This window comes from Geotrypetes seraphini, chromosome 7, assembly GCF_902459505.1.
Source record: "Geotrypetes seraphini chromosome 7, aGeoSer1.1, whole genome shotgun sequence".
Lineage (NCBI taxonomy): Eukaryota > Metazoa > Chordata > Amphibia > Gymnophiona > Dermophiidae > Geotrypetes > Geotrypetes seraphini.
In genome coordinates, this window is record NC_047090.1 from 58,553,333 (window position 1) to 58,568,849 (window position 15,517).

General features: G+C 44.7%; 1 protein-coding gene across 3 annotated transcripts in view; it reads left to right on the forward strand.

Moving 5' to 3' along the window:
• Nucleotides 1–15,517, forward strand: part of KIAA0930 (KIAA0930 ortholog) — a 218,875-nt gene that overhangs the window by 169,103 nt on the left and 34,255 nt on the right. For 2 of the 3 annotated variants that reach the window (XM_033951707.1, XM_033951705.1), the window contains one exon: nucleotides 14,651–14,831. In XM_033951707.1, coding sequence (XP_033807598.1) covers nucleotides 14,651–14,831 — 181 coding nt within the window. The remainder of the gene's footprint in view (nucleotides 1–14,650; nucleotides 14,832–15,517) is intronic. The other variant, XM_033951706.1, reaches the window with a different exon arrangement.

The window sequence follows — 15,517 nt, forward strand, 5'->3', positions numbered from 1 at the left end:
ACTTTACCTGTGATTATGCCGAAAAGGAGAGGCCGTAGCACCGCTGGAGCCTCGCGGCGTTCTGGCCCACCCAATCTCGGCAATATTGAGGAGCTCCATCGAATGCAGGAGATCTCGGGGGCGTCAGCATACTCGCTGGTGACGTTCCGTAGCGGTGAGACAGAGAAGATCTCCCTGGGTCTAGAGACCACCTTGAGCCCCGACACCAGAGCACCTCCCCCCTCCTCCTCAGATTTCCAGCTCCCCGCGGATGGAAGAGCTCCCGGAAGGCGGTCTTCTCCCCGGAGGCCACTAGGAACATGGTGGGGAGCTTGGAGTTGGACTCCCTGCAGTTGCAGGAGAACGCAGTGGATGCTGAGGAATTAACAACTCTGAGGGTGGGTTGTGAATAGGAGAGTCACTGTCAGGAGGAGATGCCAATTGGTGAGAATATTGAATTTAAAAATGTTTCCTTTACACTTGAGAAGCCCAGAGCAGAGAGGTAACTCTTGAAGCTATCTTGGATCATGTGGCTGACGTGGCAAAATCAATTAAGCCCCAGCTGGTTCAGCTGGAGCATAAACTTAAAGCCCAAGAAACTGACATTAAAAAATTCAAAGTTGAAGTACAAGATTTAAAAAATTCTCAGGAAATAAAAGTTTCTAAACAAATCACAGAAACATTAGTGAGAGACAACATCAATTTGAGAAGAAAACTAAAGTCTTTAGAAAATTTCTCTCGCATTAATAACCTAAGATTGATTAACTTTCCTAGAGTTGCGGCAGTAACTCCTAGAGGCATGTTATATGATGGAAATTTTAGAAATTCCAGAGGATATGTTACCACCACTAACCCAAATGTATTATTTACCTATCAAAAGTGGAGAGCAATTAAAATCACAAGAAGATGACCAACAACCACTTAATATCTCAACAATTTTGGAACTCTCCGATAGGGAAGTGGCAACAGCAGCAACGCTTCTTCTTCTTACAGTTGCTTTAGCACCAGACAAGAATTGGTTGCTTAGACTTTTCTTTAAAAACAAACAAGAATTTCTTGGACACAAAATATTAATATTTCCAGATCTGGCACGGGACACGCAGAGACGTCGATGTGAATTTTTGCTCTTAAAGTCAGGAGTTATTGCCCTCGGGGTGACTTTTTTCTTCATTACCCGTGTAAATGTGTGATATTATATTATATGAAAAAATATGTTTTCTTTGACCCTAGCCAATTGACAACTTTCTTGTCAGGGGCTTGCCTGGAAGAAGGGAAAATATGAGTGCTCATTGAATTGTTTGATTTCCTACCTCAGCTAATTAATCCTTTTTCTTTATTAAGTTTTCCTATTAATTTTGAACTCGTTGATTCTACTTCTTGGATCTCGTATTGAGGACTTGACTTGTGGTTAAGCTATTATTTACTTATTATGGATGATTAATTGTATAATTTGAATTGCATCTTCTTGCTTAACTATACTTTTCTGTACAAGTGGATACCTGTTATGTTATTGAAAAACGATAAATAATTAAAAAAATAAAAAAAGGAATTTTGTACTCTATTAATCCTACTATAAGAATTCTAGGGATTATTTTAGATCAAAATCTCACTATGAATTCAAATACAGATGCTTTGTAAGGAAACGTTTCTATATGTTGTGGAAATTTCGACTATTAGACCATATTTTGATGATTCTTCTTTTAGATTGTTAGTACTTAACAGGTTATCAGAAAAATCTTCTTAGACTCTGCATCATACAAAACGCAGCCGTCCGATTAATTTTCAATCTGAAAAATTGGATCACGTCACACCTTATTACCAAAGTCTAACCCCCTAGTCTATTAAACTGCGCTAGCAGTTTGTAGCACAGAGAGCCGCGTTGAATGGCCCATGCTGCTCCTGATGCTCATAGGAACTCTGTGAGCATCAGGAGCAGCACGGGCTATTCAGTGCGGCTCACCGCGCTAAACACTGCTATCGCAGTTTTGTAGAAGAGGGGGGTAAGTTTCAAGTTTATTTAAAATTTGATTTTAACGCTTATCAGCATTTCTAAGCATTGTACAATGATAAAAACTGTGGGATACAATTAAGATACAACATTTTAAAATAGACTTACTAGGGGAACATAAAGAGACATAAGGAGAGGGGGAGAACTACATTGTTTAAAGTAAAGAGAGACATTTAAAGTTTGAATTGGGAGACTTCAATTTCCCAGGGATAGACTGGAAACTAGCAACCTCCAACTGCGGCAAGGAGGCCAAGTTCCTGGAGGTGCTAGGGGATTGCTTCCTGGAACAAATGGTAAAAGAGCCGACAAGAGGCAACGCCACCTTGGACTTGGTCCTAAATGGCCTCACGGGACCGATAAGAGAAGTGGAAGTCATGGTTCCACTGGGAACGAGTGATCACAATGTAATCAACTTTAAACTTGACATCGGGAAAGGGAAACATGCCAAAACCTTAACCACCACCTTGAACTTTAAAAAGGGTAAATACGATCGCATGAGAGCCATGGTAGAAAAACGACTCGATAAGATGGTGGACAAACTCGAAACGGTAGATCAGGCATGGTCCCTACTGAAAAATACTATCACAGAAGCACAAGATCTCTACATTCCGAGGATTTCCAAAGATCGGAGAACAAAGAGCAAAAGAGAACCGGCATGGCTTACCATACAGGTGAAGGAAGCCATAAAAGAAAAGAAGGACTCTTTCAAAAAATGGAAATGCATAAAGACAACCGAAGCCTGGAACAAACATAAAGATGATCAGAAGAAATGTCACAAGGCGGTGAGGGATGCAAAACAGGAATATGAGGAAAAAATAGCCCAGGAGGCCAAAAACTTCAAGCCCTTCTTTAGATACGTGAAAGGGAAAAAACCTGCAAAAGAGGCAGTGGGACCCCTGGACGACCAGGGAAGAAAAGGGTACATCAAGGAAGATAAACAAATCGCAGACAAACTAAATTCCTTCTTTGCGTCCGTCTTTACGAAGGAGGACACCTCAACAATACCTGAAGCGGAGAAAGTGTTTGCAGGAGAAATAGAAGACAGCCTCACCACAGTTGAAGTGGACTTAGACCAGATATACTATCAGATCGACAAACTTAAAAGTGACAAATCCCCTGGACCGGATGGAATTCACCCGAGAGTCTTAAAGGAATTGAAGGTTGAAATCGGAGAGTTATTGCAAAAACTTGCAAACCTGACAATCAGAACTGGACAGATACCGGACGACTGGAGGATAGCGAACGTCACGCCAATTTTCAAAAAAGGATCGAGAGGTGAACCGGGCAACTATAGGCCTGTGAGTCTTACGTCGGTCCCCGGCAAGATGGTTGAAGCACTGATCAAGGATAGCATAGTCCGGCACTTGGACGCACACGACTTGATGAAACCCAGTCAACATGGATTCAGGAAAGGGAAATCATGTTTGACGAATTTACTCCAATTTTTTGAGACCGTAAACGAGCAAATTGATAGTGGGAAGCCTGTGGACATAATATACTTGGACTTCCAGAAAGCGTTCGACAAAGTTCCACACGAAAGACTTCTCAGGAAACTACAAAGCCATGGCATAGAGGGAGATATACAAAGATGGATAGGCAAATGGCTGGAAAACCGAAAGCAGAGAGTGGGCATAAATGGGAAGTTCTCCGACTGGGAGAAAGTGACTAGTGGTGTACCCCAGGGCTCGGTACTTGGGCCGATCCTTTTTAATATTTATATCAATGACCTGGAGGAAGGAACATCCAGTGAGATCATCAAGTTTGCAGACGATACAAAACTATGCCGGGCGATCAGATCGCAGGAGGATAGAGAGAAACTCCAGAGCGACTTGTGTCGGTTAGAAACATGGGCGGAGAAATGGCAGATGAAGTTCAATGTGGAGAAATGCAAGGTAATGCATTTAGGCAATAAGAATAAGGAATACGAGTATACAATGTCAGGTGCAACTCTGGGGAAGAGTGAACAAGAAAAGGACCTGGGTGTACTGATAGATAGGACCCTGAAGCCATCGGCACAATGCGCGGCAGCGGCAAAGAAGGCAAATAGAATGTTGGGCATGATAAAGAAAGGAATCTCGAGTAGATCGGAGAAAGTTATAATGCCGCTTTATAGGGCAATGGTCAGACCACACTTGGAATACTGCGTCCAACATTGGTCTCCCTACCTAAAGAAGGATATAAAACTGCTGGAGAGGGTGCAGAGACGAGCAACAAAACTGGTGAAGGGTATGGAGAAACTGGAATACGAGGACAGACTTATAACACTAGGATTGTTCTCCCTTGAGAAAAGGAGACTGCGTGGGGATATGATCGAGACCTTCAAAATACTGAAAGGAATCGACAAAATAGAGCAGAGAAGATTATTTACATTGTCCAATTTGACACAGACTAGAGGACATGTAATGAAGCTAAGGGGGGACAGGTTCAGGACTAATGTCAGGAAGTTCTGCTTCACTCAGAGAGTGGTTGACGCCTGGAATGCCCTCCCAGAGGAGATTATTGCGGAATCAACCGTCCTAGGCTTCAAGAGCAAACTAGATGCATATCTCCTTAAGAGAGGCATATAAGGATATGGTGGACTATAAATTACGCCAGGTGTACACCTGGCAGGGCCTCCGCGTGTGCGGATCGCCGGACTTGATGGACCGAAGGTCTGATCCGGAGATGGCAGTTCTTATGTTCTTATGAATGAGGGAGGAGATGTAAAATACAAATACCATATTTTCACTCATATACCGCGCACCCATGTAAAATACGCACACGGGTATAGCGTGCGGTAAACTGTAATTTATATAAATAAATTTTTATATACTTCGCACACCCCTATACCGCGCATGCCGCCCCGACTCTCCCGTCGCCGCCCGACTCGACTCTCCTCTGACCACCCCGACTCTCCTTTCGCCCGCCCCGACTCTCCTCTCCCCCTTGAAGTCTTGTCCCCACCCTGAAATCCTGATGCCCCCTCCCCGACGTCCGATTCACCCCCCGCAGGACCGCTTGCACCCCCACCCCAAAGGACCGCTTGCACGCACTCGCACCCCCACCCCGAAGGACCGCTCGCATGCACTTGCACCCGCACCCGAAGGACGTCAGAGAAAGGGCGGGACTGCCGGAAGAGGAAGCAGCGCAGACGCAGGGCTCATAGAAGGGCCGGGACCGCCAAGAGGAAGCAGCAGGACAACGGTAGGAGCTTCTACATGATGGGGGGGGTCGGGAGGCTGTGGGGGTTCAAGCGGTCCTTTGGGGTGGGGGTGCGGGTGCGGGTGGGAGTGCGTGCGAGCGGTCCTTCGGGGTGGGGGTGCGAGTGCGTGCGAGCGGTCCTTCGGGGGGGGGTGAACGGTCCTGCGGGGGGGGGGGGGTGAATCGGACGTCGGGGGGGAACTATGTAAAAAAAAAGTTGTAAAACGCGCTCACGTGTATAACGCGCAAGGTTATGCACGGTTTGTAAAAATCGTGTATAACGCGTGCGTTATATGCATGAAAATAAGGAAGTTAAATTTTACTAAAAAGAAAAAATTTAATAATATATTTTTTTTTGGGGGGGGGCTGAGCATTAGTCATGGATTGTGCTCTAGTCATAGCTTGGCTTAGCTCTAGTCATAAATATCAAAAGCATCCTTAAAAAAATATTTTAAGGGAACCTTTAAATCTTTCTAGTATGGTCTCCTCCCTGAGATAGATGGGTAAGGTGTTCCAAAACTGTATTGATGATTTTTAAGGATGGAATTGACAACAAGTGTTGTTCGATTGATCTTAAAGACCTTGAAGGAGTGCATGGAAGAAGGAGTCTATCTAGAAAAACGGGAGTATTTGTTGAACGTATTTTGAAGGTTAAGACTGCAATTTTATATGTCATTCTGTGTCTAATGGGGAGCCAGTGAGCATTTTTTAGAAAGTAACATGTTTGAACTTTTTTGAATTTGTGGTGGTTTTTATTGTTGTATTCTGGATTATTTGCAGGCATTTGATTTCTTTTTGTGTAATGCTTTTATATAGGGAGTTGCAATAATCCAATTTTGAGATTACAAGAGAGTGGATGAGAATGTTTTAACAATGCTGGTTTCGAGGACTTTAGACTACATTGATTACTAGTTGAGGCCAAAGTCAGATTTAAGTTTGGTTGTATATGCTTTAAAGTCTTACATGGTTTATCTTGTTGATAATTTTTTTATTTATTAATTCACAACGCCCAAAAAGTAATTACAGTTTACTTTTCCATCGGTAAAGGGTCATTTATACAAGAGCTGTTTTCAATGACTCCTATCTTTACAGGCATCTTTTTGTGATAGAATTTGTAAGTCTGTTAACTCTGTCTCTTACCAGCAGTTCAGGAAATTATTGAAACCTACTTATTTAAGAAATTTTTTGTAATTTCTAGGTTATTTGTTTTTATTATCACTTTCAATTTTCTTTTGTAAACTTCATAGAACTCCTAAGGTACTGTAGTATATAAATAAACTTTTTGTTATGTTATGTTGCGGATACCTGTTAGCTATAGTTAAGAGATGTCTAGATATGGGCATTTTAGTCTCGGAGCAGTTTGATTTTCCGGAGGATGCTCTGAAATTTCTGGAGCTTTGTCATGCTTGTTTCCTCTGGCACAGGAGGGTTGGCAGCTTTTGGGTCAACACAGGTGACTTCTTTGGTGGTGCAGGTGACCAGGTACACCCCTCTTCCCCGGAGAATGCCGCGGGAACTTGTAAAAGTGTCAAACATGATGACGTGCCTAATGAGGACGTGAGCTGGTTGGGTCAAAAAAACTATCTACTGGCAGACCAGCTCTAGTAGACATCTGGTAATTACATTGTGGGCCAGATTTTGATATCCCTGCTCTAGGGTATACATATTCAGGGCTGTGTGGTGTGCGCAGACGTCTAGATATGGGCAGTTTAGTCTCAGAGCAGTTTGATTCTCCGGAGGATGCTCTGAAATTTCTGGAGCTTTGTCATGCTTGTTTCATCTGGCACAGGAGGGTTGGCAGCTTTTGGGTCAACCCAGGTGACTTCTTTGGTGGTGCAGGTGACCAGGTACATCTCTCTTCCCTGGAGAATGCCGCGGGAACTTGTAAAAGCGTCAAACATGATGACGTGCCTAATGAGGACGTGAACCAATTGGGTCAAAAAAACTGTCTACTGGCAGGCCAGCTCTAGTAGACATTTGGTAATTACACTGTGGGCCAGATTTTGACACCCCTGCTCTAGGGTATACATATTCAGGGCTTCCAGTCTCTCCTCATAACTTCTTCTGGCACAAACCTCCTACCATTTTTGTTGCCTTCCTCTGGACCTCTTCAAGTCTTTTTATGTCTTTTGCCAGATAGGGTCTCCAAAATTGAACACAATGCTCCAAGTGGGGCCGAGTGTCCCTCTCCCCCATATCAGCCTCTCACCTCCCGGCACATATGGTTTCTTCTGATTTCTAATCCCCAAATGCATTACTCTGCACTTCTTTGCATTGAATTTTAGTTGCCAGATATTAGACCATTCCTCTTACTTTTGCAGATCCTTTTTCATGTCTCCACTCCCTCCTCGGTATCTACTTTGTTACAAATCTTGGTATCATCTGCAAAAAGGAAAACTTTTCCTTCTAACCCTTTGGCAATGTCACCCACAAACATGTTGAACAGGATCGGCCCCAGAACCGATCCCTGAGGGACTCCACTACTCACCTTTCCCTCTTCTGAGCGAATTCCATTAACCACCACCTTCTGACATCTGTCCGTCAACCAGTTTCTAATCCAGTTCACCACTTTGGGTCCTAACTTCAGCTGGTCAAGTTTATTCAAGAGCCTCCTATGAGGAACCGTGTCAAAGGCTTTGCTGAAATCTAAGTAAATTACATCTAGCATATGCCCTTGATCCAATTCTCCGGTCACCCAATCAATAAATTCAATCAGATTTGTTTGGCATGATTTACCTTTAGTAAAACCATGTTGCCTCGGATCCTGTAACCCATTTGATTCTAGGAAGTTCACTATCCTTTCTTTCAGCAATGCTTCCATTATTTTTCTAATAACCTAAGTGAGGCTTACCAGCCTGTAGTTTCCTGCTTCATGTGTGCGACCACTTTTGTGAATAGGGATTACATCTGCTCTTCTCCAATCCCCAGGAACCACTCCCGTCTCCAAAGATTTGTTAAACAAATCTTTAATAGGACCAACCAGAACCTCTCTGAGCTCCCTCAGTATCTTGGGATGGATCCCGTTTGGTCCCATCACTTTGTCCACCTTCAATTTTTCAAGTTGTTCATAAACACTTTCTTCCATGAACGTCACGGTAACTACTCCATTCTTGGTCCTTCTCCAGGATCTTCTTCTGTGAACACAGAACAGAGGTATTTGTTTAACATGTTTGCTTTTTCCTCATCATTCTCCACATATCGATACAAGCTCTCCACATATGGAACCAAATCTTCTTGGGGTTCTGGTCATTATAATTTTTGTGGCTTACGGTGCTCCAGACTGTATGCATCTGCCATATTGCAGAGATTTTCACAGAGCTCTTGTTGACGTTATGATGGCTACAGGTATACCCAGCCTTCCACCTCCTGTTCTGCACCCCTTGCCACCGCTTCGCAGCATTTCTTCCTGCCTGGATGCACTTCACGTCAGGCTAGTGGGTCTTGCACAATTTTCGGTTAGGCTATATGCTGGAATATGTCTGGCCTGTCAGATTGATTCATGGATTCTCCTTTGGGGCGCCCGGATTATGTGCTCAGAGTTCAGGCAACCGTTCAGCACTGGCTAGATATTCAGCCTATAGAGCCGGTGCTGCCAATCCTCTCGGACTCATGCAGATACTCTCTATTTTCTCATGCCAAAGAAAGGCTCAGATGGCCTGGATCTTCAGCTGGTGCGTGCAGCTCTCAAGATTCCCTGTTTACGCATGGAGGCCATGCATTTAATCATTGCAGCAGGGGCTCCAGGGGAGTTTCTTGCCTCGCAATTATACATTTTCTATCCCACTGCAAATTTCTGCGGTTTCATGTTCTGGATCAGTATTACCCATTCTCAGCCCTGCCCTTTGGGCTGCTCCTCAGACCTTCACCAGGGTGATTGTGGTAGTGTCGGCTTACCTGCGAAAGATGGATCTACAGATTCACTCTTGCTTAGCAGACTAGCTGATCAGAGCTCCTTCGTTGGCCAAGGGTCGCTTCATGGCGGATCAGGTGCTGGAGGACCTGGGCTGGATTGTTAACTTCAGAAAGAGACATATGACCCCTACGCAGTCACTGGATTACCTGTGAGTCCTCTTCAATTCAGCTGAGGGCTGTGTCTGTTTGCCAGTAGCTCACAGACAGAAGCTGTGTGCCCAGATTTCTTCTCTTCTGGAGAAGTTGACATCATTGGCGTGGGATTATCTTCAAGTTCTAGGATCCATAATTGCCTCACTGGATGTAGTTCCTTGAGCGAGGGTGCTCATTTGTCCTCTTCAGCATACCTTCCTCTCTCGCTGGGCAGCACACCAAGATGCCTTGCAGAGCTGTCGTCATCAAAAATGGACTGATGGCTTTGCCCGCTCTAATTCTGTAGAGGTGTACCGCTCAACATTGCATCCTGGATTGTGGTGTTGATGGATGCCTGCCTTTGGAGCTGGGGAGCCATTGCAATCATTGTCCTGTTCAGGGATGTTGGTCATCCTCACAGAGAAAGAGGCCCATCAACTGGTTGGCTCTCAGGGCCATTCGTCTGGCTCTGATGAGATTGCGAAAGACTCTCGAGGGCCAAGCAGTCAGGGTCTTCTCCGACAATAGAAGGAGAGAGAGAAGCACCCATGGCGGAGGAGTTTGGAGAAAGAAAGAGAAGCATTAAAAGGGTACAGAGGATGGGAAGGGGGACTGAGGAAATGGGTGGAGTGTGGGCGGGGCTGGAGTGTGGGCAGAACCATGCATCCTCTTTTTTTTTTTTTTTTTTCTTCTTCATAAATATGTTAACCATTGCCTGCTGCTTTTTCACTCACCGGAAGCCTCTTTCTGCAGCATCCTGCCTTGTCTGATAGAACTTCCTGTTTCCAGGTGGGATATAAAGAATGACACGGTGGCTGTTAACCGTGGGTAACCCGCTGAAACGGTGGGAGTGGGGGGGGGAAGTGCTCTCTGCGGGTATGGGGACAAGGCCATCCACCGCCCCATGGAGCGGTGAATGGCCTTGTTCCCACAGTTAAGGGAGGAGCGCGCGTGGTCATCTCCCTCCTTCCTACCTACTGGCCGAATCTATCTCCCTCCCTCCCCCTTACCTTCGTGGCACGTTTTAAGTTTACAGAGCAACTTGCTCAAGCCACCGGAGTCTGCCTGCAGGGAAATGGGGAACAGAGAGTGGGGAGAAGATGCTGAAGGGAAATGGGGAACAGAGAGTGGGGAGAAGACACTGGAAGGGAAGAAGACAGAGATGCCAGACTATGGGGGGAGTGGAGGGAAGAAGATGGGTGCCAGACTGAGCAGTTCCGGATCCTGGGAAGGAAACTGAAGCTGAGGACACAGAGGATAGTGTTCTCGGAGATCCTGCCAGTACCGAGGGCGGATGTGAAGAGGCAGATCGAGCTACAAGCAATAAACGCATGGCTGAGGAGATAGTGCGAGGAGGAAGGCTTCCACTTTGTGAGGAACTGGTCAACTTTTTGGAGAAAGCTCTTCAGGAGGGATGGACTACACCTGAGCACAGCAAGGACAAGACTGCTGGCGAACATTGTCAAGAGAGGAATAGAGCAGGCTTTAAACTGAGAAGAAGGGGAAAGCCGACAGTCGAGCTGCAGTCGACAGTTCGGACAGGATATCAAATAAAGATACTGAGCGGGGAAACTGCTGGGAAGAAACAAAAGACAAGCAAAAGGGGTATGAGGATCAAGAGAAATTAGAGAACAAACAGATGAGCAAACAACAGGAGCTGGAGGAGCGGGTGGAAATGAGGAAACAGGATGAGGACGAAAAAAACGCACTGCAGGAAGAGGAAAAATGAAAAGAAACTCAGGGGATGGCAGCCCATGTCGGGGACGGAAAGAGGAGCAAATCGAAATCACAAGGAAAAACAGCAGGGGAAGGAAGAAACCAGGACTTAAATTGCTTGTACGCAAATGCAAGGAGCCTAAGGGCCAAAATGGGAGAACTGGAGGTCACAGCCAAAGAGGGGGACCTAAACATTATTGGAATCACAGAAACTTGGTGGACTGAGGAAAACAAATGGGACGTAGTACTGCCAGGTACAAACTCTATAGAAGAGACAGGACCCACAAGAAGGGTGGAGGAATAGCACTTTATATAAGGTACACCATTCACTCGAGCAGACTGGATATAGCAGCCAAGGCGGAAGGATTGGAATCCTTATGGGTCAAAGTACCAGTAAGAAATGGAGCCGACATAAAATTGGGACTGTACTATCGCCCATCTGGACAAGCAGAAGCAAACGACAAGGAACTGGAAGCAGAATTGAGACGGGAATGCAAAAGCGGAAGTGTGATGGTGATGGGGGATTTTAACTACCCTGGGATAGACTGGAGTATTGGAAACTCCAACTGTGCGAGGGAAGCAAAATTCCTAGAGGCTGTGAGGGACTGCTTCATGGAACAGCTTGTCAAAGAATCAATGCGAGGGGATGCCACTTTCGACCTGATCCTCAACGGGCTATGGGTATCTGCAAAGGAAGTGGAAGTAGTAGGACCGCTAGGAAACAGCGACCACAACATGATCCGGTACAAATTAGAAGTAGGAACATCAAAAGTGAAGAGAACCACAGCGACAACGCTCAACTTCAAGAAAGGGAACTACGATGCTATGAGAACAATGGTGAGAAAGAAACTCAAAAACAGCCCAAAAAGGATGGAGACCGTAGAGAGAGCCTGGTCCCTATTCAAGGACATGATGCAGGAAGCACAAAACCTGTATATCCCCAGGTTTAGGAAAGAGTGTAAGAAAAATCGAACGAAAGACCTGGTGTGGATAACACATGAAGTGAAGAAAGCGATAGGTGACAAGAAAAATTTGTTCCAAAAATGGAAAAAGGACCAAACCGGGGAGAACTGGGAGGAACACAAAAAACACCAAAAAGAATGTCACCGAGTGGTTAGAAAAGCAAAAAGGGAATATGAAGAGAGGCTGGCGGGGGAAGGAAGAAACTTCAAAACCTTCTTCGGATACGTTAAAGGGAAGCAACCGGCAAGAGAGGAAGTAGGACCGTTAGATGATGGAGACAGAAAGGGAGTGGTAAAAGAGGAGAAAAGAGGTAGCTGACAGGTTAAACAAGTTCTTCTCGTCAGTCTTCACGAGCGAAGACACATCCAATTTACCAGAACCCGAAGAGATCATAAGTGGAGACCAAGAAGAAAAACTGTCGCAAATAGAGGTAAGCCATGAGGATGTCCTCAAACAGATAGATAGATTGAAGAGCAACAAATCACCAGGCCCAGATGGAATCCACCCAAGGGTACTAAAAGAACTGAGGAACGAAATAGCAGGAATACTATGACATATTTGTAACCTATCCTTGAAAACTGAGGAGATCCCGGAGGTCTGGAAAATAGCAAATGTCACACCGATCTTCAAAAAGGGAGCGAGGGGCGACCCGGGAAACTACAGGCCGGTAAGCTTGACTTCAGTTCTGGGAAAGATGGTAGAAGCACTGATAAAAGACAGCATCAGTGAGCACATAGAAAAAAATGGACAACTGAAAGCAAGCCAACATGGCTTCTGTAAGGGAAGATTGCGCCAAACAAACTTACTGCACTTCTTTGAAGGGATAAACAGCCAGATGGACAAAGGGGAACCCATAGACATCATTTATCTCGACTTCCAAAAAGCTCATGAGCGGCTACTTAGAAAGTTGTGGAACCACGGGGTGGAAGGGGACGTATACAGATGGATTAAACACTGGTTGGCACCAACTTGGCAGGCAGGAAGCAAAAGGGTTGGAGTGAAGGGCCACTACTCGGACTGGAGAAGGGTCACGAGTTGTGTTCCGCAGGGGTCGGTGCTCGGACCGCTACTGTTCAATGTATTCATAAATGACCTGGAAATGGGGACAAAGTGTGAAGTTATAAAGTTTGCGGATGACACCAAACTCTGTAGCAGGGTTGGAACTGCGGAAGAATGTGAAGATCTACAAAGGGACCTAAACAAACTGGAAGAGTGGGCAAATAAATGGCAAATGAACTTCAATATAGAGAAATGCAAAGTCATGGCATATAGCGAAGAAGAACCCGATGTTCAGTTACAAAATGGGGGGATCAGTGCTAGGGGAAAGTAACCTTGAAAAAGACTTGGGTGTGCTGGTGGATACAATAATGAAATCAATGGCACAATGTGCAGCAGCCTCAAAGAAAGTGAACAGAATGTTGGGTATTATTAAGAGGGGAATTACGACCAGGACGAAGGAAGTCATCATGCCGCTGTATCGCATGTATCGAATGGTGCGCCCGCATCTGGAGTACTGTGTCCAATTTTGGTCACCATACCTCAAGAAGGACATGACAATGCTTGAGAGGGTTCCGAGGAGAGCAACGAAAATGGTAAAAGGGATGGAGAACCTTTCTTACGCAGACAGGTTGGATAGGCTGGGGCTCTTCTCCCTGGAAAAGCGGAGACTCGGAGGAGACATGATAGAGACTTTCAAGATCATGAAAGGTATAGAGAAGGTAGAAAGGGACAGATTCTTCAGCCTATTGGGAACCACAAGAACAAGGGGGCACTCGGAGAAATTGAAAGGGGACAGGTTTAGAACCAATGCTAGGAAATTCTTTTTCACTCAAAGGGTGGTGGACACCTGGAACGCACTTCCAGAGATTGTAATAGGACAGAGTACCCTACCGGGCTTCAAGGAAGAATTGGATAAATTCCTGAAGGACGTGGGGGTTGAGGGATACAGTTAGAGGTAGAGATAAGTTATGAAAGGGCTTACAGAGAAGGATAAGGGGATTAAAAGGGCTTAGATGCCAATCATCTGATGGGCCGCCGCAGGAGCGGACTGCTGGGCACGATGGACCTCTGGTCTGACCCAGCGCAGGCAACTTCTTATGTTCTTATACCAATTTGGTGGGGGGGATGAAGGGAGAGGCACAGTAACAGAGCAAATGGAAGATGCAGAGAGAAGACAGACAGTGGATGGAAGGAATTGAATGAGAAGATAAGGAAAGCAGAAACCAGACAACAAAGGTTGAAAACAAAATTTATATTTATTTTTTTGCTTTAGGATAAAGTAGTATATTAGTTGTGTTGATAAAAATTATAAACAAAGCCCTGCCAGCTGAACATTTCTTTTTCTAGTTCAGCAGCCAGAACTTTGATTTATAAGGAAGGAATAAGCTAAATATTGCAATACTGAGGCTTGTATGGATGCTGCGGGGATAGTAGTCATGGGGATGTGACAGGGACAGGGTGCCGACAGTGGTCGCGGAGATGGGGCAGGGACTATGGTCGCGGTGATGGGGACAAATGTTTTCCTCGTGTCATTCTCTAGCGGGATGCTTCAGACTTTACATTCATTTTCTGTATTTTGCAGGAGGAAATGTGAGGGGGTGGGGGGACGCTTTATGCAGTTAATTGTATGATTAAAAATTTTAATTGATGTACGTACGGCCCTACTTTGTACTCAGTTTCCTGAAACAGTTTACTCTTTGGCCTCTATTGCTGCAGTGAGTATATTTTGCTCCTCTTAAGTATAAATAATAAATATTGCAGTATTTTCCTTTCCAGGTTACCTCCTTTAGTACTCCACCCACACCAGAACGGAACAATCGGCCATCATTTTTCTCTCCATCTCTCAAGCGGAAAGTGCCCCGGAACAGAATAGCCGAAATGAAGAAGTCTCACTCAGCAAATGACAGTGAGGAGTTCTTCAGAGACAATGATATTGATGGAGGTGAGGACATCAGATGGCCTTTAAAAAAATAACAATGAACCATCTGGGCAGACTTTGGAGGCCTGTTGCTTCATGGTATTTCTGACTGATCAGAGACCAAAATCTTATTCATAGAAATATAACATAAGAACATAAGTATCGCCTCTGCCGAGTCGGACCATGGGTCCATCATGTCCAGCAGTCCGCTCCTGCAGCGGCCCCCCCAGGTCCATGACCTGTAAGTGATCCTATACATAAAACTTTTTATTCCCTAATCAGTAACTACAACAAAAATATTGGGAATAATTTTGGCCAGGAACTCTCCTATCATAATCAAATTAGTTCAGTAGTTAAAAATTGCTTTTATAAATTACGCCTCATCAGATCATTATCAAAAGTTCTAAAACCCGAAGCTCTCAATATTCTTATTCACTCATTAATCATTTCCAGGTTAGATTATTGTAATACTTTATACCATGGCATAACTAATAAAGAAATAAGAAGGTTACAGATAATACAAAATACAGCAATAAAAATTATTACAAGTTCAAAAAAATATGACCACGTTACACCACTCTTACAAGCTGCACATTGGCTACCAATTTCACACAGAAATTGCTAACTTTTAAAATTCAACAATTTTGGGATCGATTCTTGATACCATACTCTCCATTTAGAGCATTCAGATCGATACAACAAAATCTACT